The 24,234-nt window shown below is 40.4% G+C and overlaps 1 protein-coding gene across 4 annotated transcripts in view; it reads right to left on the reverse strand.

The window, feature by feature from the left end:
* The window catches only part of ASCC1 (activating signal cointegrator 1 complex subunit 1), a 123,707-nt gene that overhangs the window by 69,772 nt on the left and 29,701 nt on the right, over nt 1–24,234 (reverse strand). For all 4 annotated transcript variants that reach the window (XM_011991100.1, XM_011991099.1, XM_011991101.1 and 1 more), the window contains exon 6: nt 556–692. In XM_011991100.1, the coding sequence (XP_011846490.1) occupies nt 556–692 (137 nt within the window). The remainder of the gene's footprint in view (nt 1–555; nt 693–24,234) is intronic.

Raw genomic sequence — 24,234 nt, forward strand, 5'->3', positions numbered from 1 at the left:
AGATCAAGACCATCCTAGCTAACACAGTGAAATCCCGTCTCTACTAAAAATACAAAAAATTAGCCGGGTGTGGTGGCGGGTGCCTGTAGTCCCAGCTATTCGGGAGGCTGAGGCAGGAGAATGGCGTGAACCCGGAGCTTGCAGTGAGCCAAGACTGCGCCACTTCACTCCAGCCTGGGCGACAGAGCAAGACTCTGTCTCAAAAAAAAAGAAAAGAAAGTCAGTGTTTCTAAAATATAATGAAGACTTTCCAGAGAATCGTGTTATAATGTTTGGGTTACTGTAGTAGACAGAATAATGACCCCCAGAGATGTTGATGTCCCACTCTCTGGAATTTATAAATATTCTATCTTACATGGCAAAGAGACTTCTGTAGATGTGATTAAGGCTACAGATTCTGATATGAGAGGTTAGCCTAGATTACCTGAGTGGGCTCCATCGAATTGCATGAATCCTTCCCATGTCGTACACCCTCTAGTTCAAAAAAAAGTCTGTAACACCAAAAAGAAGCCAGCCCAGGTAGACCACCCAACCCCATCCCTGAGGATTACTCACTTAATGAATTCCTCTTTACACTTCTGCAGCATCTCACATGTCTGCTGGATCTCTTCCTCACTCAAAAGCACCAACATCCCAATAGTGAGATGAAGCTTTTTAGGATTCTGGAAAATGCTGCTGTCAACCCCATGATCCTGTTATCAAAGGGAGAAAAACAAGAAACTCTGCCCTTACAAAGGCAAATGGCAAGAATAAAATTGAGTCCCCAGAAATACACCCACACACCTACAGCCAAGTGATTTTCTACAAGGTGGCAAGACCATTCAATAGAGACAATCTCCTCAATAAATGATGCTGGAACAATAGAATACCCACATGCAAAAGAATAAAGATAGACTACAACCTTCTACCATATAAAAAAATTAACACAAAATAGATCATGACCTGGAATTCGGCAATGGATTCTCAGGTATGACACCAAAAACATGGACGACAAAAGAAATAAACTGGACTTCATCAAATTAAAAAACTTTTGTGCATCAAGAACACTATCAGGAAAGTGAAAAGAAGCCTACAGAATGGCAGAAATATTTGCAAGTAATTTACCTGATAAGGGTCTAGTATCCAGAATATACAAAGAACTCTTCCAATTCAACAACGAATATACAATCTAATATTTTCATTTTTTTATTTTTATTTATTTATTTATTTATTTTTGAGACAGAGTCTTGCTCTGTTGCCCAGGCTGGAGGGCAGTGGCACGATCTTGGCTCATTGCAAACTCCGCCTCCCGGGTTCATGCCATTCTCCTGCCTCCGCCTCCTGAGTAGCTGGGACTACAGGCGCCCGCCACTATGCCCAGCTAATTTTTTTGTATTTTTAGTAGAGACGGGGTTTCACTGTTTTAGCCAGGATGGTCTCAATCTCCTGACCTCATGATCCGCCCTCCTCGGCCTCCCAAAGTGTTGGGATTACAGGCGTGAGTCACCGCGCCCAGCCCAATTTTTTTTTATTTTTTAAGAGACTGGGTCGTGCTCTGTCACCCAGGCTGGACTGCAGTGGCATAATCACAGCATACTGTAACCTCAAACTCCTGGCTCAAGTGATCCTCCTGCCTCAGCCTCCTGCATAGCTGGGATTATGGGTGTGAGCTACAGAACCCAGTTGAACCTAATTTTAAAATGGGAAACGGGGCCAGGCACGGTGGCTCACGCCTGTAATCCCAACATTTTGGGAGGCTGAGGCAGGCTGATCACTTGAGGTCAGGAGTTCAAGACCAGCCTGACCAATATGGTAAAATGCCATCTCTATTAAAAATATAAAAATTAGCTGGGTGTGGTGGCAGGCGCCTGTAATCCCACATACTCGGGGGGCTGAGACAAGAGAATCGCTTAAACCCAGGAGGCAGAGGTTGCTGTGAGCCAAGATCACACCATTGTACTCCAGCCTGGGTGACAAAGTGAGACTCTGTCTCAAAAAACAAACAAAGAAACAAAAACAAAAACAGACAAAAGGACTTGAATAGACTTTTTCTCCAAGGCAGAAATACAAATGGCTAACAAGCAGAACTGGCTAACAAGCACATGAACATTATTAGTCACTTAGGGAAATGCAAATCAAAACCACTGTGAGTTACCATATCACACCCACTAAACTGTCTATAATCAAAGTAATGGAAAATGACAAGTGCTGGCCAGGATGTGCAGAGATTGGAACCCACATACATTGTTGCTAGGAAGGTAAAATGACTCAGTCACTGTGAAAAACAGTTTGGCAGTTCCTCAAAAAGTTAAACATAGAATTATCATATGACCAGCAATTCTACTCCTAGGTATATGCCCAAGAGAATTGAAAAAGGGACTCAAATACATGTATAAGCATGTTTCCAGAAGCACTACTCACGACAGCCAAAAGATGGAAATAACCCAAATGTATATCAACAGATGAATGGATAAACAAACTGTGGTATATATACACAGTGGAATATTATTCAGCCTCAAAAAGGAATGAAATTCTGGCCAGCTGTGGTGGCTTACACCTGTAATCCCAGCACTTCGGGAGGCCGAGGCAGGCAGATCACCTGAGGTCAGGAGTTCGAGACCAGACTGACCAACATGGTGAAACCCCTGTCTCTACTAAAAATACAAAAATTAGCCGGGTGTGGTGGTGTGTGCCTGTAATCCCAGCTACTCAGGAGGCTGAGGCAGGAGAATTGCTTGAACCTGGGAGGAAGAGGTTGCAGTGAGCCGAGATCGCGCCACTGCATTCCAGCCTGGGTGACACAGTGACACTGACACCGTCTCCAAAAAAAAATTTTGGCTCTGGGAAGCACAAAAAGTAAATACACCTTATGAATCCCTTTTTTAAAAAACTGAGGTGAAATTTGCATAATATAAAATTAACCATTTTAAAGTATACAATACAGCAGTATTTATATTTAGTGTATTCAATGTTGTGCAACCACCAGCATTCTTTAATAGCAAAACTTTATCACCTGATAAAAGCATTCCATACCCATTTATTTATTTACTTTATTTATTTTTATTTTATTTTTATTTTTTGAGATGGAGTCTTGCTCTGTCGTCCAGGCTACAGTGCAATGGTGCAATCTTGGCTCTCTGCAACCTTTGCCTCATGGATTCAAGCAATTCTCCTGCCTCAGCCTTCTGAGTAGCTGCGATTCCAGGCGCCTGCCACCATTCCTGGCTAATTTTTGGATTTTTTGTAGATGGGGTTTTACCATGTTGGACAGGCTGGTCTCGAAGTACTGACCTCAGGTGATCTGCCCACCTCGGCCTCCCAAAGCGCTGGGAATATAGGCGTGAGCCACCATGTCCAACCCTCATACCCATTTAAATAATCACTCCTCTTTCTCCATGTCCCATCCCCTAGTGACCTCTAAGTTGCTTTTTGTCTATCTGAATGTATCTATTCTGGATACATTATATAGAAAGAATCATACAACATAAGACCTCTGTGACCAACTTCTTTCATTTAGCTTGATGTTTTCAAGGTTCATCCAAGCTGAAGCATTATCACTGCTTCGTTCCTTTTTAGAGTTAAATAATATTTTAGTGTATGTATGTACCAAAATGTGCTTATTAATTCATCTACTGATGAAGATTTGGGTTTTTTGCACCTTAGGTATTAGGAATAATGCTGCTATAAACATTTGTGTACAAATTTCTGTGTTGACATATGCTTTCAGTTATTTGGGGTACAGGAGTAGAACTGCTGGGTCACATGGCAATTCTATGTTTAACTTTTGAGAAACCATCAAACCATTCTCTACATTGGCTGAACTAACAAACACTCCTAGCAGCAGTATATGAAGGTTCCTGTTTCTCCACATCTTCACTGACACTTCCTTTTTTAAAAAATGATAGCGATCCTAGTAGGTATAAAGTGGTATTACATTGCGGTTTTGATTTACATTTCACTAATGATCAATGATGATGACATCTTTTCATGTGCTTTTTGGATATTTGTACGTCTTCTTTGGAGAAATGTCTGCTAAAATCTTTTGCCCATTTAAAAATTGTCTTTTTATTGTTGAATTATAAGAATTCTTTATAAATTATTGACACTATACCCATATCAGACCATGGATCCCTTTTAAAGGAAGGTAGGTCTCAAATTTCATTAATCTCATTCTGCAAATGAAAACAAGAAAAAAAAAAGTTGAAGCTCTTCTATTCCAACAGGAACGAAACAGGAATGCTATCACTGAATTGCAAGTTCTTATTGTATAATCAGGTGTCTGGCCTAACAAAATGCCCCAAAGGCAGAGAAACGTATTTTATCAAATGTGAATACCTTACATCCTGTTCTTGGTTTGCCTAAGGCTTACTGCCTAATATTTGCCTTGGCAACAGTAGTTAGTTGATTCTTCCTTTTCTAAGTGTTAATGGAGCTTGAGCTATTTTTACATCTGATGGAAAGTTTTGCGATTCCACACATCAATACAAATTGCCTCACTTAATGAAAGTGACTGTAAGGAACAATCAGCTTTAAATGTGTCAAGGAAGGCTAAGTGCAAGGCTTATCACCCCAGCATCTCTAACCCATGGCCTGCCACATTAGAAAAGGCATGCAAAGCCCCTCAAATGATTTTAATATGCACAACTCCATCCCAAACTACAACTGAGAATTGCTCCCCAGCAATAACGGTATATTTGTTGGGCCCTTGCTCTGCTCCAAACGTTTTCTATGCAACGTACAGACAAATATCTTATGAGGGAAGCACTATTATCATCCATACTTTACGGATGAGGAAACTGAGGCACTGAGAAATTAAGCCACTTTCCCAAGGTAACATTGCCAGGAAGAGATGAGGTCAAAATTCAAACCCAGGCAGTCGGGCCCCAAAGCCTATACTTTTGATCAACATTATATACATAGCCTTCCTAGTAATAGTTGCCCAAAGGGGACTAGGACCATAGGACACCACCCAGAGGCAAGTCCTTATGCATTTCAACACAACTCACTCAATAAATGGATCTAACCACTGTATTAGCCCTGAAAATAAAGAGAATCTCATAATTCTATGAAAGGAAAGTGGTTTTAACATCTGCCTTTTTTAGCCAGGCACAGTGGCTCATGCCTGAAATCTCAGCACTTTGGGAAGCCAAAGTGGAAGGATCACTTGAGGCCAGGAGTTCAAAACCAGCCCGGGCAACATAGACCAGTTCAAGACCAGCCTGGCAAACATGTTTCTTTTTGTAGAGAAAAAAAAAACAACATAATTGAGTTTTTTTATATACAAAACACACACACACACACAAACACACACAATATCTGCCTTTTTTTAGATATGACCCCAAAAGCATAATCCATAAAAGAAAAAATATGGATAAAGTGAACTTAATCAAAATTTAAAACTTGCACTTCAAAAGATACTATCAAGAAAATGAAAAGTCACAGAGAAAAATATTTGGGAGAAAGACTTTTGCAAGTCCTATGTCTGATAAATATAAACATAAGAAATTCTTAAAGTTCAACAATAAAAAGATACATAATCCAATTTTAAAATAAGCTAAAGATTTGAACAGATATTTTCCCAAAAGAGGATATACTAATGGCTAATAAACTTATGAAAAGAGGCTCAACATCATTAGTCATTAAATAAGTGCAAATCAAAACCAAAATGAGATATTACCTCAGACCCATCAGAATTATTATAATCAAAAAGATAATAACAAGTGTAGATGAGGCAATGGAAAAACTGAGCAGCCACTTTGCAAAAATAGAAATTTGTAAAATGGCACGGCCACTTTGGAAAACAGTTTGGCAGTTACTCAAAAAATTAAACATAAATTTACAAAAATTCACAGAAAAAAATAAAACCCAGCCATTTCACTCCTAGGATTCTACCCAACGAAATGAAAACAAAGGTACACCTAAAGATGTGTACGTGAATCTCACAGCAGTATGATTTATAATAGCCAAAGAGTAGGAACAATCCACAAGTCCATCAACTGGTGAATGAAGAAACAAAACAGAGGCTAGCCATATATGCAACACTATTCGGAAATCAAAAGTAATGAACTACTAACACATGCAAAAGTATAGCTAAACCTCAAAACATTATGCTAAGCAAAAGAAGCCAGATGCAAAAGACTATGTATTATATATGATTCTATCTATATGAAATGTCCAGAAAGGACAAATCTAAAGAGACTGAAATCAGGTTAACAGTTGCCTGTGGTGAGGAGCGGGGTGGCAAACAGGCAAAATGGAACTTTTTAGGGTGATGGAAATGTTCTAAAGCTGGATTGTGGTAATGACTGCACAACTCTGTAAATTTATTTAAAATCACTAAATTGTACACTTAAAATAAATGAATTTTATGGTATGTAAATTATACCTTAATGAAGCTGTTAAATAAGTTGTGTCTACGTTTTTTTTTTTTTTTAAGACAAGGTCTCCTCTGTCACCCAAGCTGGGGTGCAGTGGCAGGATCATGAATCCTGCAGCCTCAAACTCCTGGCCTCAAGCAATCCTCTCTCCTCAGCCTCCCAAGTGGCTGGGACTACAAGCTCACATCACCAAACTCAGCTAATTTTTTTTTTAATTTTTGTAGAAATGGGGTCTCATTATGTTGCAAAGGCTGGTTTCAAACTCCTGGCCTTAAGCAGGCCTCCCACCTGAAGCTACCACACCTGGCTAGCTCACTGGCGGTGGCTCACGCCTGTAATCCCAGCACTCTGGGAGGCCCAGGCAGGGGGATCACAAGGTCAGAAGATTGAGACCATCCTGGCCAACACGGTGAAACCCCGTCTCTACTAAAAACACAAAAATTAGCAGGGCATGGTGGCACGCGCCTGTAATTCCAGCTACTCAGGAGGCTGAGGCAGGAGAATTGCTTGAACCTGGGAGGCAAAGGTTGCAGTGAGATGAGATCGTGCCATTGTACTACAGCCTGGGTAACAAACAAGAGCGAAACTCCGCCTCAAAAAAAAAAAAAATTCTGGCAAGAATCATTAAAGGATGTTAAATCTAAGGAGAAATTTTGTTGAGGAGTAGAATATTTGCATAGTCTTAAAATGTCCTCTTATAGATTGCTTATTGGTTGAAAGGTAAAAATACAGTAACTATAAAGAAATTAATCAACACTGACTGGATGGTGTCAAAATTAACATCACCAGCGAGGGACACTGTATACTCTGAGAAGGACACATCATCACTTACACAATGCTCCATCCAGGAATACCTAAGTCTACTCATAAGGAAATGCCAGACAGATCAAAAGTGAGAAGCATTCTATTTAAAAAGTCAATGTCAAGAAAGACAAAGAGCCGGTGGGGCACCATGCACCTGGAATCCTGGCTACTCAGGAGGCTGGGGTGGGAGGATCACTTGAGCCCAGGAGTTCAAGGTGCAGTGGTGCTCACAACACCACACTGCACCCTGGGTGACAGCAGAGTGGGACTCTAACTCTCTAACTCAAAAAAAAAAAAAAAAGAAGAAGAAAGGCAGACAAAGAAAGCCTGTGGAAATGTTCCAGATTCAAGGAAGCTAGAAACGTGACAATTAAACAACACCTAATCCTAGACTGAATCCCAAACTAGAGGGGGAAAAAATGCTACAAAGGATATTATTGGATTAAGTGACAAAATTTGAACGTGGATGGTAAATTAGATAAAACTATCAATGTTAAATGTATTGAGGTTGAGAACTATAACACTATTATGCATAAAAAAAATTTTGCCAGACACAGTGGTGCATGCCTATAGTCTCAGCTGCTCAGGAGGCTGAGGTGGAGAGATAGCTTGAACCCAGGAATTCAAAACTAGCCTGGACAACATATCAAGACCCCACCCAACTCCCCCCAATATTTTTAATTAAAATATTTTGAAATATTTAGGATTGAAGAGCTATGACATGTGCAACTCACTCTAAAGCAGTTCAGAAAGAAAAAAAATGGAATACTAAAACAAATAGTGAAATATTAACAATAGGTGAATCTGAGTAAAGGATACTACTCTTTTCTTCAACTTTTCTGTGAGTTTAAAACAACTTCCTGCATAAATTCTCTATTGGTGCTATAACAAATTACCACAAACGTTGTGGCTTACAACAATACGAACTTAACCTACCATCTTCTGGAGGTCAGAAGTCTAACATGAGTCAGCAGGGCTGCATTCCTTGAGGGGGCTCCAAGGCAAATCATTTCCTTGACTTTTCTAGCTTCTAGAGGCTACCTGAATGTCTTGGCTCAGAGTCACATCACTCCAATCTCCACTTTAATTGTCACGTCTCCTTCTCTGACTCTGACCTTTCCGACTTTCTCTTTTTTTTTTCTTAGACAGAGTCTTGCTCTGTTGCCCAGGTTGGAGTACAATGGCAAGATCCTGGCTCACTGCAACCTCCGCCTCCTGGGTTCAAGCTCTTCTCCTGCCTCAGCCTCCCGAGTAGCTGGGATTACAGGCGCCCACCACCACGTCCAGCTAATTTTGTAGAGATGGGGTTTCACCATGTTGGCCAGGCTGATCTTGAACTCCTCGGCCTCCCAAAGTGCTGGGATTACATGTGTGAGCCGCCACGCTCAGTCCGACTCCCTCTTATAAAGACCCATCTCAATATCCTTAACTTTATCACATCTCAAAGTCTCTTTTGCCATAAAAGGTAATAGTCATCGGTTATGGGATTAGGATATGAGTATCTTTGGAGGGCCATTGTTCTGCCTGTCACATGCCCCCTTCCCAAAATGTTTTTTAAGGCATCTTTGGGAAAATACACTTGGGTGATAAAACTAAAGAAAACTAAGGATGTGATTACTGTAAAAGTTGGGACAGTGGTTACCCTTCAGGAGAAGACAGAGGCAAGACAAGGAAGTCTAAGGTGCTGATAAGATTGTATCTCCAGCCTGCATGGTGGTTACAAAAGCATCCATTTGTTCTGTACCGTCTTCTGATGTGTGTTACATTGAACAATTTTGAAGTTTTTTTAGAAAAACTCTAAGCACAAGGCTGGTGCACTGGCTCACCCCTGTAACCTCAGCACTTTAGGAGGCCGAGGCGGGCGGATCACGAGGTCAGGAGTTCGAGACCAGCCTGGGCAACATGGTGAAACCCTGTCTCTACTACACATACAAAAAATTAGCCAGGCCTAGTGGTGCATGCCTGTAATCCCAGCTACTCTGAAGGCTGAGGCAGGAAAATCGCGTGAACCCGGAAGGCAGAGGTTGCAGTGAGCCAACATTGCACCATTGCACCACTGCACTGCTATCTGGGCAACAGAGCAAAACTCAGTATCAAAAAAAAAAAAAGAAAAAGAAAAACTCTAAGCACAAATAAAAGAGGAAACCATTTGTTTTTAAGCTTTTATAGATGTTGGGCTCTTCTTTTTTTCTTTTTCTTTTGTAGAAACGGGGTTGTGCTATGTTGACAAGGCTGGTCTTGAACTCCTGGCCTCAAGTGATCCACTGGCCTCAGCCTCCCAAAGTGAGGGATTACAGGCATGGGCCACCACACCTAGCCCAATGTTGAGACTTTTTAAAGGTAAAATTACCCTAGTTCCTCTAAAAATATATATTTTTATATTATATATAATATTTTTATATTTTACATATATATAATACATAGTCATTATATATAATATATATAAAATACATAATACAGTGACTAGAGAGAGAAAAACGAGGGGAAAAAATGCCCTGTCACTGGCATGCCAAATCAAAACTTAACTAGTAGAGCCAGACTCAATTCTAAAGGCCTGAAAGCACACATAAGTACCTTTCTAGACCCGGAAATGACTAGGAAACATAGGAGGAAAACAGCCTAATGGTTTAAAATTCCCGGCTTACTATCTCAGTCACTTTCACATTCCATTGCTCTTTTTTCCTTTTTCTTTCTCTTTATTCTTCAGCCTTATCTTGCATAAATTTGCCCTAATACCCCGCTAGAAAAATGAAGTTCTACAGCTTTGCTTTCCCTGCCTTACCCTTTGGGAGCCTAGCACTCTAGTCAACTTGAGTTTACTTGCCAAGGAAACACCCAGTACTGGGAAACAAAACACACAGAAGGCAATGGAGTAGGAAAAGGTACAGACAGGACACCTAAGGGTCACACAATCGAAAGTCCTTTTTGGAATTTTGAGTCATAAGGGTTCAAATAATCCTTCACTCTACTGTAGACTATATAGTTTACAAGTAACTCCACTGGACAGTCTTTTAATGAATGGAGAAACTCTCTAAACTGCCCTACCTCACAATGCCATCTACCAAGAAAAAACTTTTCTCTTACTGAATTATCTAAATTTAATTTGGAACCAAACAATCTTCAAGGCAACAGCATAAATCTCTAGAGCCACTGTTTTTCTTTGCTCGGAATATATATTCCTGCTGCAAGCCCATTCACTGAGATGAATGAAGACCAACCAACGTCAAATTCTTTACTGCAGGGGTTTAATTACACTGGGCCCTGCTCCAAGTTCGCCATTACTTGGAGCTGGAACTATCTTACTCCATTAGGTTGGCCACCCAGGCTGGCGCCTCAAAGTTCTAATGGTATTGACCTTCCACCCAGCAGGGAGAAGCAAAGGGTGAAGTAACAGGAATTTCCTGGTGCAGTTTTGTGTATGAAAATAAACATGTTTCTTTATGGCTAAGTCACACCACCACTGAGCCTCAGTTTCTTTCTTGTTAAATAAAGCCTCATGCATGCATGCAAAAGCTTCCTCTAAAGAAAACTTATGTACATGCCCAACTCACAGTTCACCGAGTTCAAGGTCATGTCCTGACTCATCAGTCCTGGGTGCACGGACCTTAGCCCTCTCATTCAAACTGCAGCTCATGATTTACCACTAGCAGTCACCACATCATCACAGGCCCTTCACTGGTATCACTTTTAATCCAGCACCCTGGGCTCGACTGGGGCAGAAGTGCTCATAATACTATTAGTAGGAACAACTAACAAGACATAATAAAATCTACAGATATCAAGCTTGGGGAAAAGGCCAGTAGAGAGCAGTATGGATTAGTCCATCATGAAGCATTCTCTGCTTCCTTAAAGCTCAACCATCCTTTCCATGAGATGGGATATAACACAGGTGCAACTGCCAGAGCTGTCAGCAAGTAGAAGGGAGGCCTCTCTCCAGACATAGACCTGTAAGCTCACGCTCCACTACATGATAGTGAAGAATCTGATCCAAATGTGTAGCACCCAGAATGTAAATAATTTATAGCCCTCTGCCTTGATGGTACATGCCAATTGCCAGAGACAAAAAATAATTCTTAAATCATATTCACATATATCTTTTAGGAACTCCAGGTATAACAAAGGTTTGTGCCTTTAACCCGGAGTAGAGAGTCTAGGATTCTAATTCCAACTGTGTCACAAAGCAGCTGTAATTAGGCAAATCATGTCACTTTTCTAGCCTCGGCTTCCTCCTCTGTAAAATAAGGGAGGTGGCCTGGTTTACCTATAAGTCAAAGGACCTATAAAATTTTTACATGTTCCCACAAAACCTAAATAATTATCTGCTAACAAAATAGATTATGTGTGAGGGATCTACCAATTCACTTTCTGATATTCTATGCAAAGAAAAAGAGAAAACATGCATGCTTTCCTTATACTCGTTGTATTTTCTTTCTTTTTTTATGGCCAAATCCTGTAGAATTGCTTCTGGGCAGGTGATATGAAGTTCATTCATATAAAGAAGTCATTCCAATACGGCGAAGTGATGGAAAGAGCATTTGGCTACGCAACCAGACAGGCCTATGTTCAAATTCTGCCAACTATCAGCAGCATGACCCTAGGTGAGTTACTCAGTTGCTACAAAGCTTAATTTCATCATCTATAAAACAGACAATACTTCTCAGGTTTGCTCTGCAGATTAAATGAAACACATGTGAAGTCTCTGGCACACAGTAGTATGGAATAAATATAAGCTTCCCCCTCTTCCTTTTTACATGACTGTGCAGCACTAGACAAATGCCATCTTTGCTCTCCCTTTTAAAGCAGCACTGGAAGCTAAATCAGGCTCTGCTGAGTCATTTCCATTATTCTTTAGGAATGTTCAGAAAAGCTGACTTTGATTTGCAAGTCACTATGTGCTATTAATGAAATACTGTGTTAAGCTGTATAAGCTTTAGAAAAAAGGGTTTTGTTTCTCCTGGCTTATAAACTCTATTTATTCATACATAATTACAAGAAAGTGGAGAGGTTCTTAAAACGTGGACAAATACTCAAGCATGGGCTTTTATACTGACCAGAGAAAAGAACTTCTCATGCATTGTCTAAAGATCTTTACCCACTAAAGACGAGTGAAGAGCATCTCCCCTCACTAACGGATGCACCACCCCACTTACCTTAGATGAGCACAAAGAATCCTTCAGCCTGCGCTTCTAAAAGCTTCACTATTCCTCCATAGTTACTTGAAAGCACTCGTTAGCAAGGCATTTACTCAACCTACATTTATTCCCAAAGACAGACCCTAGTCCCTCTCACATTTCTGATGGGTTAATAGCGCAAGAGAGATCTGCTGCTGCTTCTTAATGCCACTCCTTCCCTCCCCTCCATTTTGTAACCCATGGGATTATTACAAGTCTTACTTGGTACCGCAATAATTAGAACAATTATAACAACAATAATACTTATTCGGCACTATGTGCCATGCTCTGCTCCAAACACCTTAAACTTATTAACTCATTTACTCTTCATATCAACACTGTAACATAAATACCATTATTATCCCAACTTTAGAGCAGAACTCTGTAATATCTTTGGAATACATCCCCTCCTGAATATTCCACAAACCCTATTCTTTCAATAGACAGTATTGATAGCCTCCCAACTGGTACCTGCCTTGGTGCCCAACTCCTTACCTCTCAAGGCATCCTCCACACTGCCTTCAATTTTTTTCCTACGGTGCTAAGTTCATCACAGTCCTTGCTTAAAATCTCAACTAGTTTGTTTCTTTCTTTCTTTTGGAGACAGGATCTCGCTCTGTCACCCAGGCTAGAGTGCAGTGTCATAATCATGGCTACTGTAACCTCTATCTCTGGACTCAAGCAATCCTTCTCCCACATCAGCCTCCCAAGTAGCTGGGATCACAGGTACACACCACCATGCCTGGCTAATTTTTTTATTGTTTGTAGACATGGAGTTTCATTATGTTGCCCAGGCTGGTTTCACACTCTTGGACTCGAGGGATCCTCCCACCTCAGCCTCCCAAAGTGCTAAGATTACAGGTGTGAGCTACTATGCCCAGTCTTAACTATTTTCTTACTATCTATAGGATATTACATTCAAAATCCTTAACCCACACAAGAGCTTTCACAACTTGGGACCCATGTCATTTCCACTTTTAACTCCTACCTCTTCCTAACTCTACCTCTTTCTAAGTACCAGCCTTAACAAATTCCTCACTCTCCCCTGAATACCTCACAAGTGACATTTCCTCTGCGCAATGCTCCCTGCCCCATTTGCCTGCCTAGCACAAACTCCTGTCCCTTCAAGACTGTTCAATTGTCAGCTCCCTTATCAAGCCTTCTCCAACCACCACAGAATTTCTCCTCTGGATACCCACTGCATTTATCTAGTAGCACTTATCTCACAACACTGCAACTATTTCTGGAAGAAGTCTATTTCCCACACCCTAGAGTATGGGATCCTTAACAGCAGAGTCCATTGTTGGCACATAATATGTCCTATACGTTACGTATACCTGGTATAAAGTAGACATTTAATAAATAGTGTATGAATCAATAAGACACAAAAACCTGTTCAAAACTAGTATCTTCCCCAAAATGGGACAATATATGAAACTTTTAAATATTTTCTTTTCTTACTTTCCTACTGAACATCAGAAATCAGGGGGTTTTACAATTTTCCTTACAACCAAAGACAACTATCCCATCTTCATTCTAAATCAGTTCAAAAGTTAACTACAAATCCTGCAACTCCCCTTATACATGAAAAATCCTAAATTACACACTAAAGCTTTTATATAAACATTTTCTTCTTCAGTCACTAATACTAACCAGAAAAAAAATCCTGCCTGAGGGAGTTAGGGGGATGCAGACCCATTACCCATTCTGCCCAGTGTAAACCTTCACGCTACAATATGAGCAGAATTATGCAGTTTCTGCAGCTATAACCGATTCAGGTTCTCTAAGCAGCCTGAGAAATCCCCTGTTGCTTCAGATGGATCTATAAGCCTTCAAATGTTCCACTGCACATGGTTTTGAATTACTGTTTTTCATTACTGATGTGCTTTCTACTGGACCCTGCAGTGAGATAAAGTGGAATTATAGCAGCATTACTAGCTAAAGAATGATTGAGAGATATACAGGGTTGTAATATACTTCCTGAATTTGTAGGCAATGAGACATCTTTGAATCTTAATGCAAGAAACGAGTGAAAAAATAAGGTGCAGCTTATCTGCAGATCACGCAGATGAAGAATAGCTTGCCAATGTCTGTGAGCAGCTAAATCCTACGTTAAATACTCAGGCTTAGGGAACTGAAGCACAGGGATGATAGTGATAATGTCTGCAGTCAAACAATATTTCTTATATAACAGATGAACACAAACAAAGGTGATTTCAGGGAATGCTATCCTAAAAGGCAAATTCAGTTTCCTTGAAGAGCAAAGGGTGAGGTCAAGGACAAGTCTGCTACCAAACAAAGAGGAAAAAGAGGCCGACTGTTTCAAAGGAAGAAAGAATTATGTTCAAGGAAGGATGATCAGAAGGATAGAATGAGACCTGAGCGTAGAAAAGTTGCCTGTTGCCCCAAAAATGTGACCTTCACAACAACGTTTAACAATGAAAATTAATAGCTGTGATGGAATTCTCAGACTGACCCCTAATGACCTTTTGTCCTGGTATAATCCAGGTTGTAGGTGGACCTGTGGCTGTGATAATGTATCAATCCTATGAATTATATTGTGTTATATGGTACAGCGGACTTTAAGAGAGAGAGATTATCCCAATGAGCCTAATCTCTACACATGAGCTGTTTAAAAAGCAGTCTTTGGCTGGTGGCAGAAGTCAGATCTGACATGAGAAGGATTTGATGAAGCCAGAGCAGCTATGTATCAAGGAAATGGCACTTTCAGATGTATAGACACAAGGATCTGAATTCTGCCAACAACCTGAATGAACATGGAAGTTGATTCTTCCTAAGGGCCTCCAGATGAGATACCAGTCTGGTCAACATCTTGATTTTGGCCTTGTGAGACCCTAAGCAGAGAGCCCAGTCCAGTCCACTGGGTCCTCTGCCCTGCAGAACTATGAAACTAAAAGAGAACTGTGAGATGATACATGGGTGTGGTTTTAGGCTGCTAAGATTGTGGTAATTTTTTACACAGCAATAGAAAACTCATAAGGTAGGGTAAATTATAACCTGACATTTCAACAGAACCTTTCATATCAGAGATCCCAAAAGCACTTGATGTATTTGTCATAAGTTATAAAGAAAAATAAATTCACCTTCTCAAAAAAGGAAATAAACATTAATAACATCAATTTTTTTTTAGAAGATGAAGAGTCTCACCTTCTTAAGTCCTGAACCAGGACTGAAGGCAGACATCATAATGAACACATCCTTAGATAATATCTGATCCATATGACACTTCTTTTGAACAGTTCAGGAAGAGCATATGATTTGAATAATAACCCAAGCAAAAGTGGAAAGCTCTGCTTTCCCCCCCGCCCCCCGCCCCACCCGCGAGACAGGAGCTTGCTTTGTTGTCCAGACTGGCTAATTTTTGTATGTTTTGTAGAGACAAGTTTTCACCATGCTTCCCAGGATGATCTCAAACTCTTGGGCTCAACTGGTTCACCTGCCTTGGCCTCCCAAAGGGCTGGGATTACAGCTGTGAGCCACTGCACCTGGCCTGCTGCTCTTTTTTAAACCCTCAAATACTGTCCAAATTATTACCGAATTCCAGTCAAGGCTGTTCTCACTTGAAAATGCCTGCTGAAAGATTGATATAGTTGGTTAGCAGTTGGTCAGCTGATTAGCAAGCAACCATCAAAACGTCTTCAATTGTTTCACAGGGTATTTTTTTTCCCATTCAAATAACTTTTCCTCAGTGACCCCCAGAACTGTCAACTATTTGTTCTATTGGATTATATAAACTAGAGTAGATGCTAGATCCTACACAACTTCGTATCACTGCTCTACTTAACACTGTGGCATCCACTAGCTGTGGCACCTTAGGCAAGTTACTGTCTCTAAGCTGCCATTCCTTCATCAGTGAAATGAGATATAAATACCTACCTCATAGGGAGGGAATGAAGATTAAACAAAATGAGCATAGGAGGCATTTAGAACACTGTCTAGCAAAATATAAAGCTCAATAAATATTTGCTATTTTACATATCATTCAATTATCAATTGAGTGAATAAAAACAGTGGGACACTCAGGCTAATTTACAATATCATAGATTACTAGCAGGAAAAAAAATGCATGAATAGCAGCTTTATTCATAATATCCCATAAGTGGAAACAATCCAAATGTTCCAGTGATGAAACTCAACTTTAAAAAATAATAATAATAATAAAAATACTAATGACAGAAAAGAAAAATATTTTTTTAAAAACCAGCTAGGTGCGGTGGCTCACGCCTGTAATCCCAGCACTTTAGGAGGCCAAGGCAGGTGGATCACTTGAGGTCAGGAGCTTGAGACCAGCCTGGTCAACATGGTGAGACCCCACCTCCACTAAAAATACAAAAATTAGCCAGCCATGTTGGCACATGCCTATAATTCCAGCTACCCAGGAAGCTGAGGCATAAGAATTGCTTGAACCCGGGGGGCAGAGGTTGCAGTAAGCCAAGGTTGTGCCACTGCACTCCAGCCTGGGCAACAGAGTGAGACCCTGTCTTAAAAAAAAAAAAAAAAAGAACCAAATGGAACTTCAAGAGATAAAAAATAAAAGAGCTACCCAGGCACGGTGGATCACACCTGTAATCTCAGCACTTTGGTAAGGCTAGGCAGGTAGATCACTTGAGGCCAGGAATTCAAGACCAGTCTTACGAACATGGTGAAACCCTGTCTCTACTAAAAATACAAAAATTAGCCACGTGTGGTGGCATGTGCCTGTAATCCCAGCTACTTGGGAGGCTGAGGCAGGAGAATCACCTGAACCCAGGAAGCAGAGGTTGCAGTGAGCCGAGATCGCACCACTGCATGCCAGCCTGAGCAACAGAACGAGACCCTGTCTCAAAAAATATATAAAAATCAAAAATCAAAAATGGTAATTCCATCAAATGGGATTAACAAAAGATTAGACACTGAAAAAAAAAAAAATCAGTGAACGTGAAGACACAACTATAGAAACTATACAACCTGAAGCAGCATGGGTGATGGCATCAGTCATACCCAAACCTCAGCATTACATAATATACCCATGTAACAAACCTATACATGTACCTTCTGAATCTAAAATAGAAGCTGATTCCAAAGTATTGAGTTCAGTTCAAGGCAGCTTCCCTATTCTGTTAACTAAACTTTGGGACACTGAAATGGGCTACAGGAGATGATTGGTTAGAAACCATTATTCTGGGTGGTGGGCGCCTGTAGTCCCAGCTACTCGGGAGGCTGAAGCAGGAGAATGGCATAAACCCAGGAGGCGGAGCTTGCAGTGAGCTGAGATAGGGCCACTGCACTCCAGCCTGGGCGACAGAGTAAGACTCCGTCTCAAAATAAATAAATAAATAAAAAATTAAAAAAAAAAAAAAAAGGAAAGCATTATTCTGTTCAACTGCCTGTCTCTCTCTTTTTTTTTTTTTTTTTGGAGACAGAGTCTCACTCTGTCACCAGGCTAGAGTGCAGTGGCATGATCTTGGCTCACTGCAACCTCCACCTCCCTGGTTCAAGCAATTCTCCTGCAATTCTCCTGCCTCAGCTTCCCAAGTAGCTGGGAATACAGGCGCACACCACCATGCCCAGCTAATTTTTGTATTTTTAGTAGAGACAGGGTTTCACCATGTTGGCCAGGATGGTCTCGATCTCTTGACATTGTGATCCACCTGCCTCGGCCTCCCAAAGTGCTGGGATTACAGGCGTGAGCCACCGCACCTGGCCTATTTGCCTCTCATCTTACAAAAAATGCCTGCTTGGGTCTAATACATCAACAGTTAAAGATGCCTAGAAGAGATGGGACTGATGAGGCTGAAGACTTACTGAGCTTGGACTAACAGACAAGTTACATTCAGTTTTAGGAAGTCAGGTCTGATGAGCTAAGATAAAAAGAAACTGAATTATTTTCATACATGGTTGCTTTTCAGAAATAAAATAAAAACAAAATAGAAGCTGAAATTTAAAAAAAAGAAGATAAACAGATTTTAATATTATAAAATTGGAAAAACAAAAATTTTGAACAGTAAAGGAATATTTAATTTTTTTTTCTTTTTTTTCATGAACCATACACGAGACTTAAGGAATATTTAACTATTTTTGGAAAACCGAAGCAGAGGGAAAAAAACATCTGGACAGAATTTCAGTAACTTGTGTACCAATATCAAGTGATTTTTTTTTTTTTTTGAGACGGTCTCACTCTGTTGCCCAGGTTGGAGGGCCGTGGCACCATCTCAGCTCATTGCAACTTCCACCTCCCAGGTTGAAGCGATTCTCGTGCCTCAGCCTCCCGAGTAGCTGGGATTATAAACGTGTGCCACCATGCCCAGCTAATTTTTGTATTTTTAGTAGAGATGGGGTTTCACCATGTTGGCCAGCCTGGTCTCAAACTCCTGACCTCAAGAGATCCACTCACCTCAGCCTCCCAAAGTGCCAGGATTACAGGTGTAAGCCACCGTGCCCGGCCTCAAGTATTCTGATACACATGTAATCGGTGTTCCAGAAGGAAATGAGAAAAAAGGAAAGAAAAGACATCCGAGGAAATAATGACTGAAAATTATACAAAACTGGAGTGAAACAGCAAGAACGGAGACTAGGAAGTTGTAGGCCCTCATTCCCCCATGGACACATCAAATAACAACATACAGACCAAAGTAGCTTTAGAAAAACCCTAAAAACCAGTTAAGAAGTTGCAGGAACCAAACATACACCTAACCATGAAAAGGTCACACTTCAAAGTGGTAGAAAACTTTGTGCCATTTTCATTCATCCTTGTCCCACTCAATCTGTCCCACCTTGTCCCATCAATGGGAAGAAGCTATCCAATTTCCAGCTCTTCCCTCAGGATGGAGCAAAAATAGAACTAGCTTCAATGTTCTGGCTTGTGTGGGGCTGCCTGAGGAACTGACTGCTGTCTCACCTCACTCGGAGGGCTAATGGGAATGGTGGCATAGTCTGGATACCAGGCTGGAGGCCACTGAAAGCAGTGGCAGGAGCCACGGCAGGGTGAGAGAGTGCATATCGTGAGTACCTGGGGCAAAAGGATTGCTGGCAGAGGAATACAATAGACCACCTAAGGGTCCAGGAAGAATTAGAGGTGAGACTCAGTGAAATTAGGACATTTAAAAGCAGCTACATATACAGGAGAACTTTATTTTTTTTTTATACTTATTCATATTTTATTTTGGTTTTTTTTTCTGGTCTTTTTTTTTATTATTATACTTTAAGTTCTGGGGTGCAGAACATGCAGGTTTGTTACATAGGTATATTCATATCATGGTGGATTGCTGCACCCATTATCTACATTACGTATTTCTCCTAATGCTATCCCTCCCCTAGCCCCCTATCCCCCGACAGGCCCCGGTGTATGATGTTCTACAGGGGAACTTTAAAAAAAAAAAAAAAAAAAAAAGCATATGCTATGAACTACGCATGGCGGCCCACGCCTGTAGTCCCAGCCACTCAGGAGGCTGAGTTGGGAGGATCACTTGAGCCCAGGAGTTCAAGGCTACAGTGAGCCATGAATGCACCACTGCACTCCAGCCTAGATGACAGAGTGAGACCCTGTCTTTAAATATTTTGTTTAACAACAAAAAAAAAGGCACATGCACAGGCCCAAGGAAGACATATCCCCAAAAAAGGTTTGAGAAGACCCCGGGACAATCTGAGATAATTTTTTAAATGACCAAAATAATTAAGCACAATAGTAACTTATATAAATAAAAAAGAAAAATTCATAAAACCATACCAATAATAAATAGATAAATTATGAAGTAAGGGGAGAAGGTAGGTCTCCTCCTTACAGTAGGGTGTAGAAAGCTAACTACTAAATGCAGAGAGACTGCTTTAGAGTTGGAAAATGATCATTTTGCAACCATCATGGTAAAAGATTGAATCAGGCAAGAATCATCAATGGATACAGAACCCAGGGAGAGATGTTAATGAGGAACAGGATATTTGAAAGATCTTTTGAAGTATCTCCCCGCAGATTGCTTATTAGTTGCAAGACAAAAATAAAATACAGTCATTACACTTAGGAGAAACTGAGTAGCACGTTGATTCAAATGTAACATCACCTATGTAATGCAGACACAGATTACATGCCCCTAGATGTGACAGCCTGAGGACATAACATTACCTATACAGTACTCTGAGAAAGTGTAACTTAAAGCTAAACAAGAGGAAATATAAGAAAAACACAAAATAAAGAATGCTCTTGGGGCCGGTGGTTCACACCTATAATCCTAGCACTTTGGGAGGCCAAGATGGGTGCATCACTTGAGCTCAGGAGTTAGAGACCAGCCTGGACTATATAGTGAAATCCCATCTCTATCAAAAATACAAAAGATCAGTTGGGAATGGTGGCACACGCCTGTAGTCCCAGCTACTCAAGAGACTAAGGTGGGAGGATCGGCTGAGGCAGGAGGATCGCCTGAGCCTGGGAGGTGGAAGTTTCAGTGAGCCAAGATAGTGCCACTGAACTCCAGCCTGGATGACAACAGGAGACCCTGTCTAAAAAAAAAAAGAAAAGAAAAGAACGCTCTCCCGGCCGGGCGCGGTGGCTCACGCCTGTAATCCCAGCACTTCGTGAGGCCGAGGTGGGCAGATCACAAGGTCAAAAGATCGAGACCACCCTGGCCAACATGGTGAAACCCCATCTCTACTAAAAATACAAAAATTAGCTGGACGTGGTGACATGTGCCTGTAGTCCCAGCTACTTGGGAGGCTGAGGCAGGAGAATCACTTGAATCTGGGAGGCAGAGGTTGCAGTAAGCTGAGATCTCGCCATTGCACTCCAGCCTGGCGAAAGAACAAGACTCCATCTCAAAAAAAAAAAAAAACAATGCTCTCTTTACCTGTCATCCCAGAACTTTGGGAGGCTGAAACAGTTGGATTGCTTGAGCCCAGAAGTTTGAGACCAGCCTGGGCAACACAGCAAAACCCCATCTCTACAAAAATTACAAAAATTAGCTGGGCATGGTGGTACACACTTATAGTATCAGCTACTTGAGAGGCTGAGGCAGGAGGATTGAGTCCAGGAGGTGGAGGTTGCAGTTAGCCAAGAATGCACCACTGCACTCCAGCCTGGGTATCTGAGTGAGACCATGTCTCAAAAAAAAAAAAGTTTTTTAATAAAAAATAAAATAAAGAAACAATAAATGCCAGAAGACAGTGGAATTATATGTTCACAGCCCTAGAAGAATAAACTACTTAGAATTCTATAACTAGTAAAAATCTTCCAAAAAAGGTGAATTAAAAATTTTTTCAAACAAATAAAAGCTGACAGAAATTATTTCCAGCAGACCTGAACTACAAGAAATCTTAGGCTGGGCATGGTGGCTCACACCTATAATCCCAGCACTCTAGGAGGCCAAGGAGGGCGGATCACCTGAGGTCAGGAGTTGGAGACCAGCCTGGCCAACATGGTGAAACCCCATTTCTACTAAAAATACAAAAATGAGCCAGGTGTGGTAGCATGCACCTGTAGTACCAGCTACCCGGGAGGCTGAGACAGGGGAATCACCTGAACCCGGGAGGTGGAGGTTGCAGTGAGCCAAGCCTGCACCACTGTACTCCAGCCTGGGTAACAGAGCGAGACTCAGTCTCAAAAAAATAAATAAATAAATAAACCCTCAATCCAAAAAAAAGGGGGGGGTACAGAGAAGAGTCAAACAGAAACAAACAACAAAAGAACAAAGAAGACCAAAAAAATAAATAAAGAAGAGACAAAGAGAAACAAAGACTGAGATGGTAGATTTAATCCACCCATAGCTAAAATTACATTAAATGTAAATGTTCTATCTACTCCAGTTAAAAGGTAGTGATGTCAGACTGCAATTTGAAAATAAGAAACAATACCTAACTATATGCTGTGTAAAAAGAAACCTGTTTTGAATATAAAGACACAAATATGTTAAAAGTAAAAGGAAATAAATACATATATAGTACAAACATTAATCAAAACAAAGTTAGGGGCCGGGCGCAGTGGCTCATACCTGTAATCCCAGCACTTTGGGAGGCCAAGGCGGGCAGATCATGAGGTCAGGAGATCGAGACCATCCTGGCTAACACAGTGAAAACCCATCTCTACTAAAAATAAAAAAAAAAATTAGCCGGGCGTGGTGGTGGGTGCCTATAGTCCCAGCTACTCAGGAGGCTGAGGCAGAAGAATGGTGTGAACCTGGGAGGCAGAGTTTGCAGTGAGCCGAGATCGTGCCACTGCACTCCAGCCTGGGCGACAGAGTGAGACTTCGTCTCAAAAAAAAAAAAAGAAAGAAAAGAAAGTTGGAATGGCTATATTAACATCAAAAAAGTAGACCAGAACAAGGAATATTATCAGGAATAGAAAATATTTTATAATTATAAAAGGATCTTATTAAGAAAGTGTGGAAAAAACTGATAGAAATGAAAAGAGAAATAGATGAAACCACAGTTATAGGTGGAGATTTCAACACTCATCTCTCAATAATTAAAAGAACAAGTAGATAGAAAATCAGTATTGATAGAGAGCTTGCAGTGAGCCAAGATCACCGCACTTCAGCCTGGGCGACAGAGCAAGACTCTGTCTCAAAAAAAAAAAGAAAAAATTATAACACAATAGTAAGAAACAAAAAAAAAGTTAAATAAACAATATCATGCACTTTTTAAAAAAAGGTTAAAATGGTAAATTTTATGTTATGTATATTTCACCATAAAGAGAAAAAGCTAAAATACCATTAACAACAAAAATGGACAAAATATTTGAACAGGTACTTCACAAAGGCAGATATACAAATAGGCAATGAGCACATGAAAAGATGCTTCGCAGCATCAGCCATGACGGAAATGTATATAAAAACCACAATGAGCTACCATGATGAGATGCCCACTAGACAGGGTTAAATTAAAAAAAGATAGACACTACTAAGTGTTGGTAAGAATGTGGAGCAACCTAAACTCTCATACATTATTTGTAGCAGTATAAAAGAGGCATAACCACCTTGGGAAAAGATCTGACGGTTTCCTATAAAACTAAACATACACATGATCCAACAATTACACTACTGAGTATTTACCCAAGAGGTATAAAAACATATACTGAACACAAAGATTTCCGTACAAATTTATAATGGCCAAAGACTAGAAACCATCCAAACATCTATCAGGGTTGAACAGATAAAGAAATCTCCAGCTATAAACCACCCAAACATCTATCAGGGCTGAATGGATAAAGTGGTACATTCATGCAAAGAAATACCACTCAACAATAAAAAGCAGCAAACGCCCATAACACACAACTTGAATGACTCCCAAAAATATTAATGTTGAACCAAAAACAAAGTCACACAAAAGACTATATATCATATAATTCCATTCATATAAAGTTCTAGAAAAGGGAAACCTAATAGCAACACAAAATAGATTAGTGGTTGCCTGGAATCAATGGTAGGAGGTAAGAGGGGAGGGAGAGGGCATCAACTTCAGAGGAAAGAAATATTTGAGGGTGATACAAATATTCAGTATCTTGTTTGTGATGGTTGTTACACTGGTGTATACCTTTATCAAAACTCATCAAGTCATATTCCTAAAACGAGTGCATTATAATGTTGTATATAAAGTATAACTCATTAAAACTGACTTTTAAAACAGAATGGAAAAAACTATGAAAAAATTTAAAGTTTGCATTCCCTTAACCCGTGTCATTCTACCTCTTAGAATTTATCCCAAAGAAACCAGGAGTGAAAGACAAAAAGATGCATGTACAGATGTTCACTGCAGTGTTATTTAATAAAAATAATTTCCTCCAATGTTCCATCAATAGAGGATTGATTAAATAAACTAAGGTACTTTCACAGAATACTTCACAGCAATTAAAAATGGGAGTTAGCTTCTAATGTATGGACCTGAAATATAAGTATTAATTTAAAAAGTAATATAATATAAAA

This window comes from Mandrillus leucophaeus, unplaced genomic scaffold (genome assembly GCF_000951045.1).
Source record: "Mandrillus leucophaeus isolate KB7577 unplaced genomic scaffold, Mleu.le_1.0 Scaffold39, whole genome shotgun sequence".
Classification (NCBI taxonomy): domain Eukaryota; kingdom Metazoa; phylum Chordata; class Mammalia; order Primates; family Cercopithecidae; genus Mandrillus; species Mandrillus leucophaeus.